At 39.9% G+C, this 20,105-nt stretch overlaps 1 protein-coding gene across 2 annotated transcripts in view; it reads right to left on the minus strand.

Moving 5' to 3' along the window:
• Nucleotides 1-25: 25 nt before the first annotated feature.
• The window catches only part of LOC121715247 (leucine-rich repeat-containing protein 43-like), an 84,274-nt gene continuing 64,194 nt past the window's right edge, over nt 26-20,105 (minus strand). For both annotated transcript variants that reach the window (XM_042100731.1, XM_042100732.1), the window contains exons 9-12: nt 7,861-7,938; nt 4,456-4,641; nt 2,844-2,913; nt 26-533 (exon numbers count right to left, since the gene is read on the minus strand). In XM_042100731.1, coding sequence (XP_041956665.1) covers nt 343-533; nt 2,844-2,913; nt 4,456-4,641; nt 7,861-7,938 — 525 coding nt within the window. In that variant the 3' untranslated portion in view covers nt 26-342. The remainder of the gene's footprint in view (nt 534-2,843; nt 2,914-4,455; nt 4,642-7,860; nt 7,939-20,105) is intronic.

The raw sequence follows: 20,105 nt of genomic DNA on the forward strand, positions 1-20,105 counted from the left end.
ACAAGTTACCAAATGCAAACAATTATGAAGTGATACAAGGTTTTTATTGTTTCAAGGTGGTGCTTCCTGGTACTTGTCATAGTGTGACAACTGAACCCGAAAAGTGCAAATATGGTTCATAGGTTTGTGTTTGCACAGTTGTTTTTTTAATTACTACATAAACAAGATGATTGCCTATGTGTGTTAAGACATAGCACGGATGGCAGGTCTTAATTAACATGAGCTGAAGCAATTATCCACCTACTGTATGCTGTTTCGTATACTGCGTATACACTCACACATCTGTGATATGAAAAGGAATATTTATGGACTGTGGAGTTATTTGATGTGGTCTGAAATGTATCATGCGCTGTGATGTGTTGTGTAGTGTTGGGCATCATGTGTGGTGTTGTGTTGTGTGCATGTGGCCTGCGCCATGGATTGCCACTTCTCCAAGAGGAGGCTTATTTCCACTGTCAGAGGCTGCACTGGGGTAGGCGTGCGATCATCCACAGAAGGCTCTGCATCTCCGTCCTTATGAGCCTTCCCTTTCCCTACAGAACACACACACACACACACACACGAGGGCAACACCTGACATTGTTAGATGAGTGCCTAAAACACACTTAATGATTACAATAATGTTCATGAAATTTAAGCAAATAATATACAATTCAGAATGCTGTAAGTTATATTCGGTTTTTCAGAGTGTCAGTTGCAGAGCCTTTAGAGCACACACCAGGGGTGCCATCACTTGTGTGAATGAAGTATTGCCAAATTTCTTGCCAAGCCCAATGTGTTGTATTTATTATATTGGAGACAATTAATTTGGAATGGGTCATGCAGGAAGCCTAACTATTTTTTTTGTGATTGCCTTTATTACATTGTAACACTACAATCTTATATACCATACAGTAGCCTATACATATTATAAATGTAATCAATCCCAAAAACATCCCAACCACACAGTCCAGAGCCAGCCCAAGCTTTGATGGGGCCCTAAACGGAATTTGATTTGGGGGCCCCCTACCACCTCATCGCCACCAGTAATATTAAATATTGTCAATGCTTAATCATTCACATCATTGCTGATATATATTTGTGTGTGTGTGTGTATGAGCTCTGGAATAAATTATGAGACCCTGTACATTGTACATCCTACCGTTGCCGAGTGACATTGGAATGTAGCCTAGAAATCTAGATGCACCCTAGCGGCAGCAAATGTAATTTGCAGCCAGGGTAGTCTAGCAACTCTCCGTTGGCTAACAAGCTGGAAAAATTAAACTTGGATCAGGAGCATAGAAGCATGAATGAAAGATTTCACTTTGAGGTTTCTTGTAGACTATTTGGAATGTATGTCAGGGGTTCTGATATAGAATGACTACACAAAATATGTAATGATTACACAAAAATGTCTATTTTTGCTTTTTCTTTGTTGGTCCAATTGGTGTGTATAAGATGGACTGTACATCTGCACAACTACTATTGGATAAAACAACATGAATGTTCAATTTCTAGGGATTCCTGTGAATATTTGAATATTTCAATACCCAATATGCTGCATCTACTTATTGCTAAGGGATCAGCTGACCAGGGCGGCATCTTGCCGAGGGCGGCATCAATTGTGATCGCAAGAAAAATAAATAAATAAAACTCGGAGGATTGTTAAGCCTTCATTTGTGCTAATCGGTTTTCTATCGCTCATTTGCATGTTAATCATATGTCACCGTATGGGGAGTGGGCTACTTTTCAGGCGCCCGTGCTTGCTGCTGAGAAGGTCTCACACACAGAAATATGGGTTCACATATAGACCCTTTTAAGAGAGTTCCATTATCAGCATCATAGTTGGCCCCACATGACTTCCTTTTTAACATTCCATATGTTATCTTAATGCAGAGGAAGTAGATTGGGGCCCAAATAGAATGTTCAAGCATTGTTTTTGTTTTTATTGTTGAAAGGGTCTATATAACATGTGGGTGTTTGAGGGCGTTTTTGGGAGGTGACTAGGTACGCCATGCTGTTGGAGGTGCAAACAAACGCTGCATCGCCATCGAGATCACATAGTAATTTCCTGAATTCATTTATTTGCGCAACAGCCCACATTCTGCATTCTACCTGCATAGGCTATTTGCTATGATGTTTACCGCTGTTAGACCAACAATTAGTCGCGATTTCCATTTTTTTCGTGCAGTGGATTAGGCTAGCTCTTTTCATGGACAGTTACAGGAATCTTCATTCGTTGTTTTAAATATCATTGCTTCTGGCCTACCCACAAGTGGTTCAGTGTGTCAGTTTCACCTGCGCAGATTCACACACATTCACTGTAGGCTACCCCCTAATTGTATGCCTCTATATTTGAGGACACCAAATTAAGAAATATATATCTTGATCTGGGAAAGTTTTAGTTTCTTTTTTTTTCGGTCCGCGGTTCCATTACCATTCAATTGTGCCGCAAATTAACAGACAGAAGCACGGCAGGGCATGCCCCCAATGAAAATGAATGAATGGAACACCGAACCTCGTTTCTCTTGCGTCAGTCACTGACAGTAAAATGCGTCGTGGCCGGGAAAACACTGTTCACCAAGTCATGATGATAAGCTATTGGCCCTGTGCAGCAGCAGTTTCTGATGTTTAGGCTACTGAGTGTAATCTTAGATGAGGTCATGTATGAAAACTAGTATTGCCAGGCAATACTACAATGAAATGTAGTGTTGCTGTGGCAAAACTGTAGAGCATCTTTTCACTTTCACTGTACTAGACTGAATTTACAAACATATCCATGGGGCTGTATCCTGCCAGATGAATCACATGGTGAGTTGTCTTGTCAAATCAAAATCAACATATATTTGCATTAGGGTTTTCACCTTTGGCATCTCCTTGTTTGCCTTTCTTCTCCTCTTTTCTCTTCTCTTCTTTTCCCTTCTTTCCTTGTTCCTATAAGAAAGAAGGATATAATTGGCATATTGACCTCGCTCAATCACCTGCCAACATACTAATGAGAAGGGTGGGACATGTTTTATATGAACAGAACTCTAAGTTGATTGCCAATAATACTAACAAACCTAAAATATTGTTAAGTACCATCAACACTATTTTAAACCCTCCTGCTTCTGTTTCCAATATCTCTCCCACCACTGAAAACTGTGATAAACCCTCACTGATAAAACTCACCCAGCTGCCTTCTGCAGTTGCAACCAGTGTCACCCACCCAGCTATTTGAAGTGGCCACTCAGATGTTTTACCTTCAGACCTGTTTAAGGAAGTCTTTCACATAATTTGCCCTGTTGTTTTGGCCATTCCTGCACTTTGGAAAGTCTGTTTAACTGCCTTAATGACATAAAGAGTCGAATGGCTACAAATGTCTTACAATTAAATGAAAAGAAAACAGATAATTATTTTTGTTCCACTCAGCTCTGTTGTTAAGCTAAAAAATGCACTAATAATCTCCCTATAGAAATTAAGTCCTGTCCCACTATCAGTAGCTTTAAATCAAATTTAAAGACCCATCTATTTTCCTTGGCCTTTAATGTCCATTAAATATCCCCTTGTTTGTTTATTTATCGTATTTCATATATCGTATCTCTTTTCAGCATTATACTGCCATCTTTTTTTTATTTTTTGGGGCTTTTTTATGCCTTCATTGCGGATAGGATAGTGTAGAATGACAGGAAGCGAGTGGGAGAGAGAGTCGGGGTGGGATCCGGAAAGGACCACGGGGCGGGAATCGAACCCGGGTCGCCGGCGTACGGTGCAGGTCATTTATATTTTGTTTTATTATTCTTTTTATTGTATTTTATTTCTGTGAGCACCTTAGGTCAATTGCATTACGTTTAAGTGTGCTATAAATATAATGTAACTTGTGTTATAAATAAATGTAACTTGACTTGACTTGACTGATGTCATGTATTCACAATCCAGTCCAGAGCCTATTCAGCTTTTCTTGCTATGCAAGTTTCAGTATGTTCTTATTCCCACAGTGTGCTAAACAAACAACAAAACACACAAAAATGCTTGCACTGTACACACAAGAACAGAATTCAATCAGTTCACAGTCACTGGTTGGGACTGGCACTAAGAGACACTAGAGCTGTGAACTGACAGACAACCCGACGGAGCCAGAGAATGCTTTTGTTCAAGAATCACACCTTGAGCAGCAGGTATGTAGGTGGGTGAGTTTAAGGTGGAAGGGCGAAACCTTTTTCGCAGAATCGGAGACATTGAGATGCATGCAAGAAGATGGTATGTATGGTATGTATGGTATGGACCCTTTCAAGAGAGTTCCATTATCAGCATCATAGTTGGCCCCACAAGGCTTCCGTTTTAACATTCCATATGTTATCTTAACGCAGAGAAAGTAGATTGGGGCCCAAATAGAACGTTCAAGCATTGTTTTTGTTTTTATTGTTGAAAGGGTCCATTGATTACTCTTTGTTTGTTTTACGTCTAAATGGAAAGAATAGTGTTACAGGCCCTCACCTGCTGCTGCTGCTGCTGTGTCTTACAGGTTGCCTCTAGGACCCCAAGATCACACAACAGGTGGACACTGTCCTGACCCAAGACCAGGTTTTGGAGGTCCAGGTGGGTGGAGCCCAGAGACCGGTAAACTGGGGGCTCCTGCACGAGCTCCAATAAAGACTCCTTCTTTTTTTTCTTCTTCTTGTCCTTGGCAGACAACAGAATGAACACAGAAGATTCATTACTTTGAGCCTCGAGTAGATTTTCATCTGTGACACAGGGAGGCAATACATGCAAACACTAAAAGGGATTCACAATAAATCACAGGCATATCACTATCATGATTACCTGTTGGGATAGTCACGCACACAGTATTCAATTTGACTCTGTATTCCTATTCCAAGTCGCTTAAAGTACTAAGCTTAAAGACAACAAATGACAACTAGAACTACTTCTATAAAGACATGACGTGCTGTACTGGTGAATCATCATTGCAGCTCCATCTCTCTGTTCTACAAAACATCAGACTGTCATTCTTAGTGACACCAAGTGCACTTCCAAGGAGTCAACATTTTAACCTGTATGTGTTGCTTTGGAAAATGTTAGATGTTAGTTGTAGAAAAATAAAACCCTTCTTGCCCACATGACTTTCAGAACTCTCTCTTTGTGTGTGTGTGTGTGTGTGTGTGTGTGTGTGTGTGTGTGTGTGTGTGTGTGTGTGTGTGTGTGTGTATGTATGTGTGTGCGCGTATGTATGTGTGTGCGCGTGAGTGACTAAGTGAATTAGCCTAGAACAACCTAGGGTTTATTTGGATGATAACGAGTGTAAACATTTGTTGGGAACCAAAACAACGTTAATTGGAGTAGTTTTGAGTAAAGAATTTGCATTTACAACAAAATAGCATATAGTGATAGCCTTGGAGGCACGGTCGCAACGTAAATTGCTAGGCTACTTTAAGCCACTGACAGGGCTTAAAATATTATTACACTTCTGTGATACTGTGGACAGGGTTCCTACTCCCTACAGACAAACAAAGTAATTTTACCTTTGTAAGTCTACAGAGAAGGTAAGGACTGTTTCTGCAGTCAGTGCATTAGCTAAATTCTTCTTCCGGTCTCTGCCATTCTTCTTTTGGTCAATTACCGAATGCAGCACAAGCTACTTAGCCTGGAAACCAACCCAAATGTATTTTGCTCCCAAAATTTAAGGGTGGGAAATTCGGTCTGGAGTCGCTCTATTGAGAAGTCTATGCCTAAATAAGATGTGTTTGGGCCAATCAAAACGTTTGGGCAGGCTTTACACAATGATGGACAGATGAACAACAGTGAAGCAGTCATCTATGTCACCTGAGCGTGCTTGAGTTCATTTTACCAAAATCGCTGTTGCCTTAGAAGCGAGTAGATTAGATTCCGCAATCACATCTATCTCGACTTGTGCAGACATTCTACTCACAAGATGGTGGAAACCGGAATAATAGTCATTAGTCATAATAGTCATTTTCAATATCCTTTCTTTACATGTACAAAGAAAAGAATACTTCAGATTGTCTGCAAAGACCCTCTCCATAGTAGCACAGATATGTAATGATTTTTTGAGCCTAGTTAATGGCTTAAAAGAGTGATTTACAGAGGGTCTCCGTTAAAAATTGACACTTCATTCACGATAATGGTGATTCACGCAGCTGGGTGACATGTAAGTACAACTGCAGCCGCTTGGGGGCAGCATAGTCCGCTGTGGCGTTCAACGGTCGAACTGGACGGCGCATTCGACAGCAAGGGCTGTGATTGGCCGAGTTTTCAGTGCGTTTCTCTGTTTTTAGCAGCCCCTGCAACATGCTAATCCACTGTAGCCTAAGCTTTGTACATAATGTTAAACATAGTTTTGGATTCAGTGGCAAGATTTCTTGATTGTATAGTGCCTGTCTCTCAGTAATGTTTTAAAATGAGAGCTTCGTCAGCTGGCAGTAGGCTACTTTGTCGGTAGTCATGAGAAGTTAGATTGGATGTGGTACAGACAGCAGGGCTAGTAGAAATAGGGCTCTAAAGAACTACAAAGTCACCCGCAATATGATGCGAACTTCTGGGTACTGCAGATTACCCGCGATAGGAACTGTTTGACCAGAATACTTTATTATAGGCCTATATTGTAGTAATCTATTACTAAACCACAACATCTTAGGTGTTGGTATACATCTTAGGTGTTTTCCTGTTAATTTGTTATGTGGGTAATATGAAAAAAGGAAAGTAAACCTCCTTAAATATGTTCATCCAGTATTTACTGAAAGGTGCATAATTTGAGGTGCTTGCCATCCAGTGACAAATTAGATGGGTAAATTTACCCCCTTCATAAACTTTTGTTTTACTCAAAGATTTTTACATTTACAGTAGGACTTTATCTCTGACCACTTTCAAGCCATGGCCTTTTGAAATTTTGATATAAAAATCCAATGGTGTTGGCAATGGCTTTCTTAACCCTGATGCCTAGTTTGCCAGGTTTAAAAAAGTTATGAGAGGAAATATTTTTATTTGGTGTGAAACACACACACATACCTGTTTTTATGTTTTTCATTTATTTTATAATTTGTATTAATATTTATTTTATCATTATTTTATTTATAAGCTAAGGTTGCTAGCACAGGTGTCTAAAACTAGATAAAAACACTTGCACTTTCTGTTTGCAGTTTTGTGTGGTATTTGAAAAAAAGAACATTGCATTTCAGAAATAGCCGGCCCTCCAATCAGATGACGTTGGCAGAATTGGCCCCCAGCTCATTTGAGTTTGAGACCCCTGATTTACAGTATGCCTAGACACGTGTAGAGACTGTGCAGAATACAATGTGTGAATGATGCTCAATGATTTGTACTTTGATTTGACTTGATTTGACTTAGCCCCAAAGACTATGCTATATGCTATTTAATTGTAAATGCATATTCCGGTCTTAAAAATTTCAAAATTGCATAGATTAACGTCATTTTGGTCCTCAGTGAGAGTTTACACCACAGTTTTTAATTTGTAAAGGATATGTCACAGAGGTGTACATTTGTAGGCTAAAAATCTAATTAACAGAGGAAATAAATGTACATATGCGTACATTTATTTGTTGAAACATTAGGAATTGAAACAATACAATGTCTACAAAACCAGTAACTGTAGGAATGAACTGTGGACACAGGAGAACACACCTGTCACCTTGGTCTTGTCAACATTATGGTATTATCAGATACATACAGTTAGCCTACATAATTTTTTTGTTGAGTTTTTAAAAAAATTTTTTTAACTAGACGGGGTACGTTTGTTGGACTTGTTAGATTGTTGCATTGTCACTGTTTGGGTTCATGAGGGACTGGGCTGGTCAATAGGTAAAAGGTTTGTTTCACAGTTCATTGCATAAATGAGGTAGTTCATATGGTGGGCTAATTAATGACCTCTTTTGCTGATCCTTTTTTGTCCGTTGCTGATTTGGTCCCCGGTGTTTCAGAGGAGGATGCTGGCCAAGAAGTGATCTGCAGAGAAAACACGAAGATAATAAACAGGTAGATAATAACAAACGTCACAACGAAAAGGTAACAAATAAATGTAAAGAGAAATATCATGTGTCGTTTCTTGTGTTGGCAAGTAGCTGGATAATAAGCGGGATATTGTATAAAACACCAGTTATTATCGGGAAAATAAGTCCCTTCAGGGCAAAGCAAAACCCCTCTGCTGCACGTCGGGGTCTGGTCCGCCCTGTTGGGACTTATTTTCCTGATAATGACCGGCATTCTATATCCCTTACATAACACATACAGTTAAGAACAAAATTGTTCATACCCCTGACAAATATTGATTTAAAGTTGATTTTCTCTTGACTGATATGTTTATTCTGACTGAAAATGACACTGCGACATGGCAAAAGGTTGTAAGACAATGTGGTAGAAACATGGAATCAAACAAATCATCGTTTATATCTTTTTTAGTATTTTTTATGAAAAATGTCAAGTCCAAAATTATTCATACCCTTTTTAAATAATCAATGGAAACATCTTTATTTGCATTAACAACTCTCAAAATTGTTCTTATAATATCTACCAAGCCTCTCCATGTGTCCACAATGATTCTAGACCACACCTTTTTAACAGCAATCCGGGTTTTCAGTCAGGAATGATTATTTGCCATCACTCTGGCCTTGTGCTCACTTTTTTGACGGATTGAGGTCTGGACTCTGGCTCTGCCACTCTAAAATGTTGATATTGTTCTCAGTTAACCATTTCTTGCCTTGTTTGGCTGTATGTTTTGGATCATTGTGTGGTTTAATGGTCAAATGCCGCTTATTGTGGCAGGTCTCTCGGCACACTGCCTGATCTTTTCCTCCAGAATCTTAATGTAGCCTCTTGTTTTAGTGTTACCGTTTACTCTGAGAAAGTCACCAGAGGGGTATTTCACAAAGGCAGAATTAAGACATCCAAGATAAGTGATAAAGCGAAGTTTGACATAGCGTTGTCTGGTCATCCTAGCTCAACTCGTTTCACTAATGCCAATCCAGGATGAGTAGGACCGACTATGTCAAGCCAGGTGTAAGTAATTCAGGATGTGTGCGCGTTCTCGTTTCTGCTCCAAAGTGCCCACGGTTGGAATAAAAAAAGACATGGAAAATAGCGTCATTCACACAAAGTGAACCACCGCTTTTGATATACTGTAGACTAACAATGAAGTAAAGTTGCTGCTAAAAAGGTGCGGTTTTGCTAAAGTTGCTGCTAAAAAGGTGCGGACATGCCATTTTTCACAAAAATTTAAAAAATGACAAAAATACTTTCTTTTTTGATTCAATGTGTTGTTGGGCATGTTCTCTGAGTCAGAAGTATTTGATCAGGACACTCCTGTAGACTTTGAGCTCCATTTCCTCATACTCCTCACATCCTCGCTGCATCTGCTTTGATGTTTAAAGCCACACATTCTTCCGGCTGTAATATTTTTACTACTACTTTAATTACGCTTACTGGTGTTGCTCCAACTGTTTTATTGCTTAATGTTGCTACCATTGTTTCCCCCAACGTCACCCCCACTGGTCAGTGATTACTTTGCCATCCTGAAATGACAATTGTGGATAGGAATAATGTTGGCTATCTGAAATTTAAGGCCAATTACACATAAATTGCAAAAGTCACAATACTGAAAATAACAAACCATGAACAGCAAAAAACACCTAATAAGAATAATAAAGTGGATATTGTAAATAACAATTGTGGATAAGAAGACTGGCGTGTTAACTTTGACTTTAAATCATGGATATTGGCAAAACACATCCAGTCGATCTATTAAATGTTTTTTATTGTTTTTTTTTTTTTTAAACTACAGTATCCTTCACATTTATTGCCACCACTGGTAAAGATGAGTAAAAACAGGCACTGAAAAATCATCTAAAATAACTCTGCCACCAAATAGTGGCTAGCGACCGACACTAAAAGCCTTTGTGTCATATATTTCTCAAGCCATTCATAACAGCTACAATTTTTACATTATACTATTTGCAATTGATCCGTGCAAACTTAAAATATAAATCAGGACTGACATTGATAAGGTGGGTGCACAACAACTATCACATAATTTACATGGCCAATAGTCTGCACCGCAAAGCAGATGAAGCTGTTGATCATGGCACAGTATAGACAGACAAAGGACCAATTCATCTGGCAGAGTGTCGCTAGATTCCAGCGCAAGGCTGATGTAGCTCTAATGCAGTGGTTCTCAAAGTGTGGGGCGGGCCCCACTAGTGTGGAATAGAGACATGACAGGTGGGGCACGATGAACAGGAGGACATTTGTATTTTGTGCCTGTCGTTATTAATGCCTTTCTTTTTTGACAAGGATGATCATAGTTTCAAAACAAAATAGCCACACACAAACATAGGAGTCATAAAAAGACCATAGACATATAAAAAGACCAAGACATATAAAAAGACCAACATATGAATTAAAACATCAGACCCAGAGGACGTAGAAGGGAAATGTAACATGGAACCAACGTTTTTAACGTTACAATTTTGCCAGGGTGATGGGGTCAGGTGGAGCTGCACCTCCAAAGTGGGGAATGACAGAAAAAGTTTGAGAACAGGTGGAGCTGCACCTCCAAAGTGGGGAATGACAGAAAAAGTTTGAGAACCACTGGTCTAATGGAACCACATTTGGCCAATTTAAGCTTTGAGTTTTAAGTTTTATTTCTTATTCACCTCGCTTCTAATAGTTTAATTCCTTATCATTTTATTGTTGCTATGGCGACACACTTTAGTGCAGTGGCTTCTCTAGCCCCCAGTGTTAAACCTAGTAAGAGGGTTTTTGCGGTATGCGACAGTGTCAGTGTCTCAGATTATCAGAGTGTATAAGAGAGAATACGATACAGTGCAGTGGGACTTCTGGATAGGAGAATCGACTTTCACTTAGAGCTACGCTTGGCAGGCTACAGTTGCTAAGGGCATCAGAATGGCGCAACAAAATAACATTACAGCGGTGCAAAGGCAAGAGGAGGAGGTGGTGTGATAGGAAGCAGAAGAGGGGCATCAAGCGTCGCACCTTGATAAAGTATTCCATTTTGTTAGTCCCTGCATATTGTCCTGTGCTCAAGTCTAAAAAACCAAGGCAAAAGACCATCACTGTGTGGCCTACTGATGCTTCAGGACTGCATTAGATGCACTGATTGCCAGATGTTCAGAGAGGCAACAACAAGCGAGGGAGTTGTGGACCTGGAAGAGCATGCGTCAACAGTAACCAGCTACATCAGCAAATGCAGGGAGGATATCACTGTCACCAGAACAAATATCATTCATCACAACCAGAAATCCTGGCTGAATGCAGAGGTCCGTTTACTACTGAAAGCACGGAACACAGCATTCAGATCAGGAGATGGGACCACACTCGGGGCAATGAGAAGGGAACTGGTGGCAGGAATTAAGAGTTATGCTCTCAAAAAGAAGAGGTATGCTCTCAAAATCCAGGGTCATTTTTCCTCCAATGACCCTAGAAATATGTGCATCAAAAGCATCTCGGGTTATAACAACAAGAACACTGACCCGTCCCTACCTGATGTCCTAAATACCTTCTACGCTCATTTTGAAGAATCACAGCCCCTTCCCACAGCCAGACTCAGACTATGAGTCGCCCTTTACAGTGACGGCAACAGAGGTGAGAAGGTCCCTGTTGAAGATTAACACCCGAAAAGCTGCGGGACCAGACAAGATCCCTGGCAGGGCCTTGAAGGACTGCGCTCACCAGCTAACAGAGTTACTGACAGACATTCTTAACATCTCACTCTTTCAGGAAGCTGCACCAACATGTCTTAAGACCTCTACTATCATCCCAGTCCCTAGGAGCTCCACAGTGTCATGCCTGAATGACTATAGTCCAGTGGCTCTGACTCCCATAAGCTTTGAGAGGCTGGTAATGGCTGAGATAAAGAGGACGATTAATGTAACTGTGGACCCCCTTCAGCAGAGGTGTGGACTCGAGTCACATGACTTGGACTCAAGTCATGATTTTGATGACTTCACACTTGACAAAATTAGAAATTACTTGTAACTCGACTTCCATGCTATTGACTTGAGACTTGACTCGAACTTTGCCCCTTTGACTTGTAATGACTTGTAAAATTATTTGTATTTTATAAAAACAACAATTTTCTGCCCATACAAACAGCAGTCTCAAATTCATTGTTAAAGTTACACCTGCAATGCAACGTTATTTACATGGAATGCACCAAGGTGGACATCTCAGGTTCAGAAAGTAAACCTCCTGTCCTGCCAAGTATTTGATCCAACCATTTAGTAAACCAGCTCATCCTAATTAGCAGCCAGGTATATCAGATAGTTAGTGTAGTGATATCAACTGTGTAAAGTGCACAGGTAGAAAGAATCAGAGGTGGGACAAAGTCACTGTTTGGCAAGTCTCAAGTCTTAACGCTGAAGTCCAAGTCAAGTCCCAAGTCAAGACAGAGATGTTCCAAGCAAGTCTAAGTCAAGTATTACCAAGGCCAAGTCAAGTCCAAGTCCTTATTTTTTCGAGTCCTAAACAAGTCACTATCGTATTACCGCATATTAATATGTCATCAATCATGCTTTCTATATATCATTCTTATCAATATATTGTAGCGATCTCACCCTCAGACAAGATTCAGCTTTGGCCAGGACGGCCATTTATTGGAACAGGCAGACTCAAACACAATCAGACATACTAGGACAGGGCAACACATGGGTAGTCTCAGCCGCACAATAAGGGTTTACCACACACATCAACACAAGGATAAACACATGAGGTACAACTAAAGAGACTAACACGCTAACAAATACACAACATGCTAAACGTAACTACAACCATTATAACCGACATTACACATTCTAGCATTCACTCGCACTGCATTCTGGGAGACACTCATTCAACGCTAAACATGAACATCCACCGACGCTACAATATCATACATGACATATTGAAGTGTTTTAAAACACTTATAAGCACAAGCCCAAAGACAAACAAAGTATCCTTTGTTCTCTTACTGAGGAAAAGTAAGAGTGAATACAGGATTTTTGATTCTAATGAGTTCACTAACTGGTAATAGAGCTGCACAGTCCCGCCCACAGCCAAAATGCGGTTAGGTGCCGGATGTAAGATTCCCATTCATTTGTCCCATTGACGTTTGGAAAAATCCGTATCTAAAGAGTTTTACAGCATGTCTTAGGCTAACCAGCTACGGTATAACTCATAAGCATACAACATATCATTTCGAGTGAAAAAACGAAGAGAAAATCCAAAACAAGTCAAAGAAGACTGTGTACATATTTTCATTTCCGAGCGAAGGAACTACTCATCCCATAAACCACCGCGCCTCACTGAATAATATAGGCAAAATCGGCGCGATTTATTTTGCCATTTCCAACCGGCGACAGTACGCGAACCCTTTCCTCCAAACAGTGATTTTTATATAGTGATTGTGCAGTTAATAGCAGTTATTTCAGGAGTATTCGTGTAAATAATAGTGTTTTGATATTGAATTTTATATTTATCATCGTGTATTTTATATCGTGTGTGTGTGAAAGCGGTTAACGTTAACGGCAGTGCTTCGTAACGTTACCTGACTCATCCTATGCTGTCATCACTGCTCAGTCGGGCTGATGCATGGACTGGTGCATGGTATGCTCTTGGACCACCATATTCAGTTTATTAATTTGCCGTGAATTATTACACAAAATGTTCATTAAATGCACGAAGTATTCCTAGGTTAATGATTGATATGAATCATACAGTATGAAGGCTACAGTAGCCTAGCTAATGTTAATTAGCACTGCTAGCAGCATTAACGTTACCAACCTCCCTGCTTAACTCACCACAACTTTGTAGGTCTTGTCCCTCATGCTGGCCCTTACAAAACCCACAAACTGACTCTCGGACACACAACAGTCAACAATGTGACCCGATTTAAAGTGGCTTTCACCCCTTTGGACACTCACTAAGACATAATATATTTCATACCTGTGTTGCAGCATGTAGGCTAATGTTAGCTGCATTATGTAATGACATACAATGTCGGAAATGCTAAAGGTTAGCCTGTCGGCTACCTGAAAAGTTTGAGTGTTTAAACTAACATTTACAGTGGTCTATTTGATAGTGTATTGGCCCTGACTAAGTTCGTGTGATGTATAAACCCCAATCCTTGTTGATACAAGTACCAATATTCGTCAAGAAAGTTTTTAATCACATTAAGATTTTCGCCATAGGCAGTAAAAGACTCCGCCATCTTTGTCAATATTTTTCGTTGAGAAAGTTTCAAACTATGACCATAACGGCCTTCCACCAATCAGAGGCATCACTGTGGGATTGTGGGATTGTTCAGGATTGTGGGTAATGAAGTACTTATCCAAGAGATCGCGAATAAAAGGCATTTATCTCAAAACAAGGTTAGTGCCCCATGAACTCTTGGTGTCTATAGGAGCATATACAATCGCTTAGTACAGCCGTAGCTGGTTTTAAGTCTACCACGTGCAGTTAAGTTTTTATGGCTTATACCGCAATTGTCAATGGAGAAATTGCATTGAATTTTTACATCCGGCATCGGCTGTGGGCGGGACTGTGCAGCTCTATACTATGTCCCGCCCTTTAATGTTAATGAAGCAACTTTAAAGGAACACACCCACTTTTTGGGACTTTAGCTCATTCACCGTGTTTCCCGGAGTTCGATAAGTCGAACGTGCGATAAGTCGAACGCCTTTCTCATCTCTGTGCATGTAGTTAGGCTACTCGGTCTGACGCACCCACCGCTAGTCTAGCTTATCACAAGTGCCCCGAAGTGGCTGGCTTCATTAGCCTACACCTCCCAATAGTGACAAAAGAATTCCAACATTTCCTATTTACATGCTGTGATTTGTATTTACAATGTGTACAAATAACAATGTCATATGAGACACAGCCCTTTTGTAAGCACATAGGCTACTTGGTTGGAACTATGTTTTCATTTAGGGAAATCAATGCTCCTTGGGGTTTGAAGAAGTAGACCTAACACCGGAGCTTTTCAGGTGCTGCTTGCAAATCACTTCGCCCAAGTAGCTGTGCTTCGCCAGAATGTGAACATAGTAGCCTACCAAGTAGGTAGTAGCCTACCAAGTATGTGGTATGAAATTGGGTTATTCTCCCCTAGAGTTAGATGAGCAAAAGCATTTTTGTCTCCTTGCATGCATTGTCTTAGTCTGAATGACTATGAATGAATATGAACGCAAGTGTAAATCATCCCGTAGCTTGTTTAGATGAGCCACAAGCTTGCTCTCGTGTTCTAGGCAAGCGCCCAGCACTACTGAGACAGCTGCTGCCCTGGTGGCGTCCATGTTCTTTTCCACAAAGATGAACTGGAACGCTAAAGTGCTACATCACGTTTGCGCATAACAGTAGTGTGAGCCAAATGGATAGAGAGCAACACGAGAGCTTTTCAGGTGTTTCAAATAGCTGCTTCGCCGGAATGTGAACATAGTACCAAGTGGTATGGAATTGAGTTAGCCTATTCACCGTCTCCCCTAGAGATACGATTAGATAATTGAGCAAAAGCATTTTTGTCTCCTTACATGCATTGTCTTAGCTTAGTGAATGGATTCTCTCTTAGTAAAAGTGAGTCAATGAAAAAATCCCTAATTACTTGTGGCCTGGTATTCACAACGAATACAAATGGCAATGCAGATTAAGACAAGGCGATTTAGGCAGATATATTGACTTGAGATTACAGCATATTGGGGCGAAGCACTTCTGACCTTTTGGTACCTACTTGGGTGCAGAGATATCACGCAACACATGAGTAGGCTACCTTGTCTCACTCGCCACAGCACAGACAATCTCTACTCTTTAAAAACAGCCCCTACAAGATGCTTGGCGATTCTGACCTTTTGACGATCGAAACTATCTCAACAACAGAGATATGAAACTGCCCCAACTGGTCCCTGACAAGTCAAGAACTAGGACTACAGTGCATTCCCCTCCAAGATGCCTGGAGCATTGTGCTCAATGTCCCCAATTATGTTGTTGGCTGCACTGCATTCTAAACCATTCTAAGCTGTTACACACCCCATAGCTGTTTTGTCATTCAAAATGTTATGTGGGCTATTAGTCCGTGAGCCAGAGGGGTTGGTCGTTACCGAAAAAGTGGCAAAGGTTACCATACCTTTTCTGAAAGCCTGGAATCAATGATGTATGATGGCCATCTGACAAGAGTAGCTGTTTTGAGTTATCACACATAATGTAAACTAAGGTTGAGAAAATAATGTGTATAAATCAAGCAGTACACTGACATAGCTGAACATCTATATTGGACATATTGTTTTGTTATGTTTGGTATCATTTTAAAGGGGAGACTCTGAGCTTTCATTTAAATCCTTTTGTGAACATTTTGGATAAGTACAGCCAACCCTGGAGCTCTTCAAACTTTTAATCACACACATTTTCCTGCCATTTCCGCCTAAGTCATCTTTTGTCTTTTAATCCTGTGGCACCAGGGAGCATCAGAGAAACAAAATCCAAACACTGAAATACTGGCATAACCCTAAGGATTCAGAAAATGTATCATTTACCATATTATCTGATTTGGAGGGGGTGATTTTCAGTCTTATATCAGACATGGCGTTTGAGAAAATAATGCGTATAAATTAAGCAGTGACACTGACATAGCTGAAAATGTAAAAACGGTATAACAAATAATAGAGATGCACCGATTGCAATTTTTGGGCCGGTTCCGATTTCCGATTTTTCATAGAGTTTCACCCGCCGATACCGATTTTAGCCGATTCCGATTTCATTTCTTCTAACCATTTTACATCACACACAAATAGCTATTTTCTATCTTTTCTTTAATAGAACATGTTAATATAGAAATGTATAATTAACTTATCAATAATGAAATGGCTGTTAAAAAAATGGAACCCGTGATTAGACAGATTCTTCTTCAAGTCTAACTTCAGCTGCAGTATCAAACTATAATGCCAGTGTAATTATAATGCCATATGCTATTATGCCAACTGCAGTGTGGGAACATTCATTTCACACAGACTACTAATATAAATGCACTGTTATGGAACATCCATTTTTTTTCTTCTCACATCCAATATCTACGGAGCCCTCCGGGTGACATGGGGAAAAAAAACATGGGTTAAAAAAAAAAAAAAATAAATAAATAAAAAAAAAGTCATGGGGAAAAAAACATGAAGAAGAAACAAAAAAAACGATGTACTTTTGCGGGATCTCGCAAAACTTTTTTCCTACTTTTGGAACTCGATGGGCTTCCTACTTGACCCCAATAGGCCCACAAACCACTACCCCCAGATGGCAATCATATCATGATACTATGATTGCTCTATCACTGTTGCGTTTTGTGGGTTTTCTGGACACATTACAGTAGGCCTATGACACGGGAGGGGGGGGAGACACCTGCGTGCACACGCACACACACACACGCACACACACACACACGCACACACACACACGCGCACGCATGCACGCACGCACGCACGCACACACACGCGCGCGCGCGCGCGCACACACACACACACACACGCGCACACACAGGCGCGTAGCAAGCGTGGGGGATGTGGGTGTTATAACGTACACAATTTTGCTGGAACACGATTCTATCCCCCACACTTTTTGTCAGATTAAATTGAAAGTAAAATATGGAAATAAACGCTCCCGTAAAGAGTTGGAACCGTATCTATAACTCACACACAGAGACACAAATAGGTCTGTTGATTTGATTGAACGGTCATCCAGCCAATCACATCAATTTAGGTGAAGAACCAGAGCCGCTCTGATCAAATTCAAAGTGTGCGTCTTTCAAGGCTATGCTGCTGCTTGGGTCTGCATTGTAACGTCTGCAGTGAGCAGATTTCAGATAGAATTGAAATGATAATTGTTACCGCATTATGCTAATTTAGTAAACCAAAATTCACTGTCTGACTGACAGTTTTTGTCACAATGCAGGGAGTCAAAGTGAAAGCGGGGTGCATGCACCAAGGCACCTGTTTCTGCAGGAAAACCTTTGGCTACTGTTCTCAGAGCATTATGCTTTCTTTGCCTATGATCTGCAGCTTTTCTCAAACTATGGGCCTCCTCAACAATTAACCTACTACTGCTCCACGTAGCCGCGAAATTAAGTTATGCCCGGCGCTTCACACGTCTGCTCATTTGCAGCATACTCAGTCCCGGCGGCATGGGGGGGCTTTGGGGGGCCGGGCCCGTCCTGGAAGTCATCTGTGCCCGCCCTGGACGAGCTTGGCTGCACCAACCAACCCCACTTCCCCAATCCCATAGATTGATTTTGAACATTAATTAAATGTAGGCCTATATTATAGGTTTGTCAATATAGCAAGTAGCAAATAAAACTTGTAAAATCTGTATTAGGCCTATTCCGTAGCTTATTAATCAGGAACATAAGGTAAGCCCAGCTATCTCCTTAATGGAAAGGACGTTTTAGTGGCGCAGTTTAGGTTAGCCTACTTCACTTCTGCACTAACCCCTGTCATCCGATGACAAATGGGCATTTCTCAGATTTCGGGCCTATTTGGGTTACTGAAATTCTGAAAAATAAAATTCAAACTTTTACTAATTGGTATGCAACAAGTTATCAGTCATTTTGATAGGAGTAACCTTGTGAGCTTGGTTGAGACCACAATATAAGGGAATTTATGTTTTTTTGTCATTTTTCAGGTAAATGTCATCACCATCACATTATCTAATATGTACATTTTAAAGATGAAATGGTCAATCAATGATCAATCAATGATAAATTATGGTTTCACATGAAGTCTATTTTATCTTGAACTTATTAGAATTGTTGATTTTTACTTACAATATGAATTATAGTCGTTTAAGTATCTTATTTTTTTATTTTTTCACTCGACCCTGGCTTGGAATTTCATTTATTTGAAATAAATGCCATACATCATATCTGTTTTCATCCAGTGGCAATTTAGACTGTCCAACATTGTCAAAAATATCCAATTAATGTAATTTATTGTAATTTATACATATTCTATTGGAAAAAATATGCATGGTGATGGTGATGACATTGCAGTTCTGGTAATGACATTTGTTGCAGTGATGACAAATCACTGATCGTAATCTATTGCAATTAAATGTTTATAATTTAGAAACCCAAGTTGAACTGACTTTGTGAAAAAAAAAAAACTTATTTCTTTTAAAAATAGTACTTTAAATGTATCTGCAAAAATGTCATCACCAACACAGTCGTCATTACCACTACATTTCAAGCTATAATGTGCTGGTAATGACTGTGTTGGTGATGACATTTATACCGAAAAACTACCCGAAGAAGCAAAAATGATCACCATGCAAGTGTAGCTAGCTTTCTACATGTAATGTACATCATTTAAACTATTAAAGTCATTTTAAAATTTCAGGAATATTCAAAAATACAGAAATACAATGTGTATGGTAATGACACATAATAAGTGTACATGCCCAAAACGAGGGATAAAGAGTAGATTTTCTTATGTTTCTGGACATCAAGGCATCAATCTTTCTGCTTGACACCCATGTATTCCACTGTGATATTAGGTGACCATGGTTTCATGGTTTGATGAAAAAACAGTAGCAAAGTGCCTTTATGTAGAGTGTGCTGGTAATGATGGCTAAACCATGGGACAGGTAAACATTAAGCAAAATAAAACAGGAAATGCATATATATGCATAATGCGTGCATGCAGTTCATTAGTTCAGGTAACATTTAATTCATATGCATGATTTTTTAAATTAATTTTTGATAAATAATGTTTGAGATATGGCACAATATGTGAAAACTCTGGTTGCAGACAACACCAAAACACTGATATTGTACCATAAAACACCAATAAAATGTGTCTAAATCATGAGTAGGAGCAACCATTAAAAAAGTCTAGGCTTGTTTTTCTTTATACTAATTAGTGATGCTAAACATTATTAGATTTAATGTGTTTTTAATAGAATTACACCCTGTGGACAGAAATAGGCCCCAATTCTGGGAAATACCCAAATATGGCTTATCGGCTGGCAGGTAGTCTCATATCGTAATTAGTAGAAGTAGGCCTAGTTTCTGGGTTTGTTTGATTGCGTTAGCCTTTACTGTTTTTTCTTCTGACCTAGTCGGAGAACATAGGGGAGCTTGTTACCGCTCCAGGGCCGAA

The sequence above is a fragment of the Alosa sapidissima genome, chromosome 8 (genome assembly GCF_018492685.1).
Source record: "Alosa sapidissima isolate fAloSap1 chromosome 8, fAloSap1.pri, whole genome shotgun sequence".
Taxonomy (NCBI): domain Eukaryota; kingdom Metazoa; phylum Chordata; class Actinopteri; order Clupeiformes; family Clupeidae; genus Alosa; species Alosa sapidissima.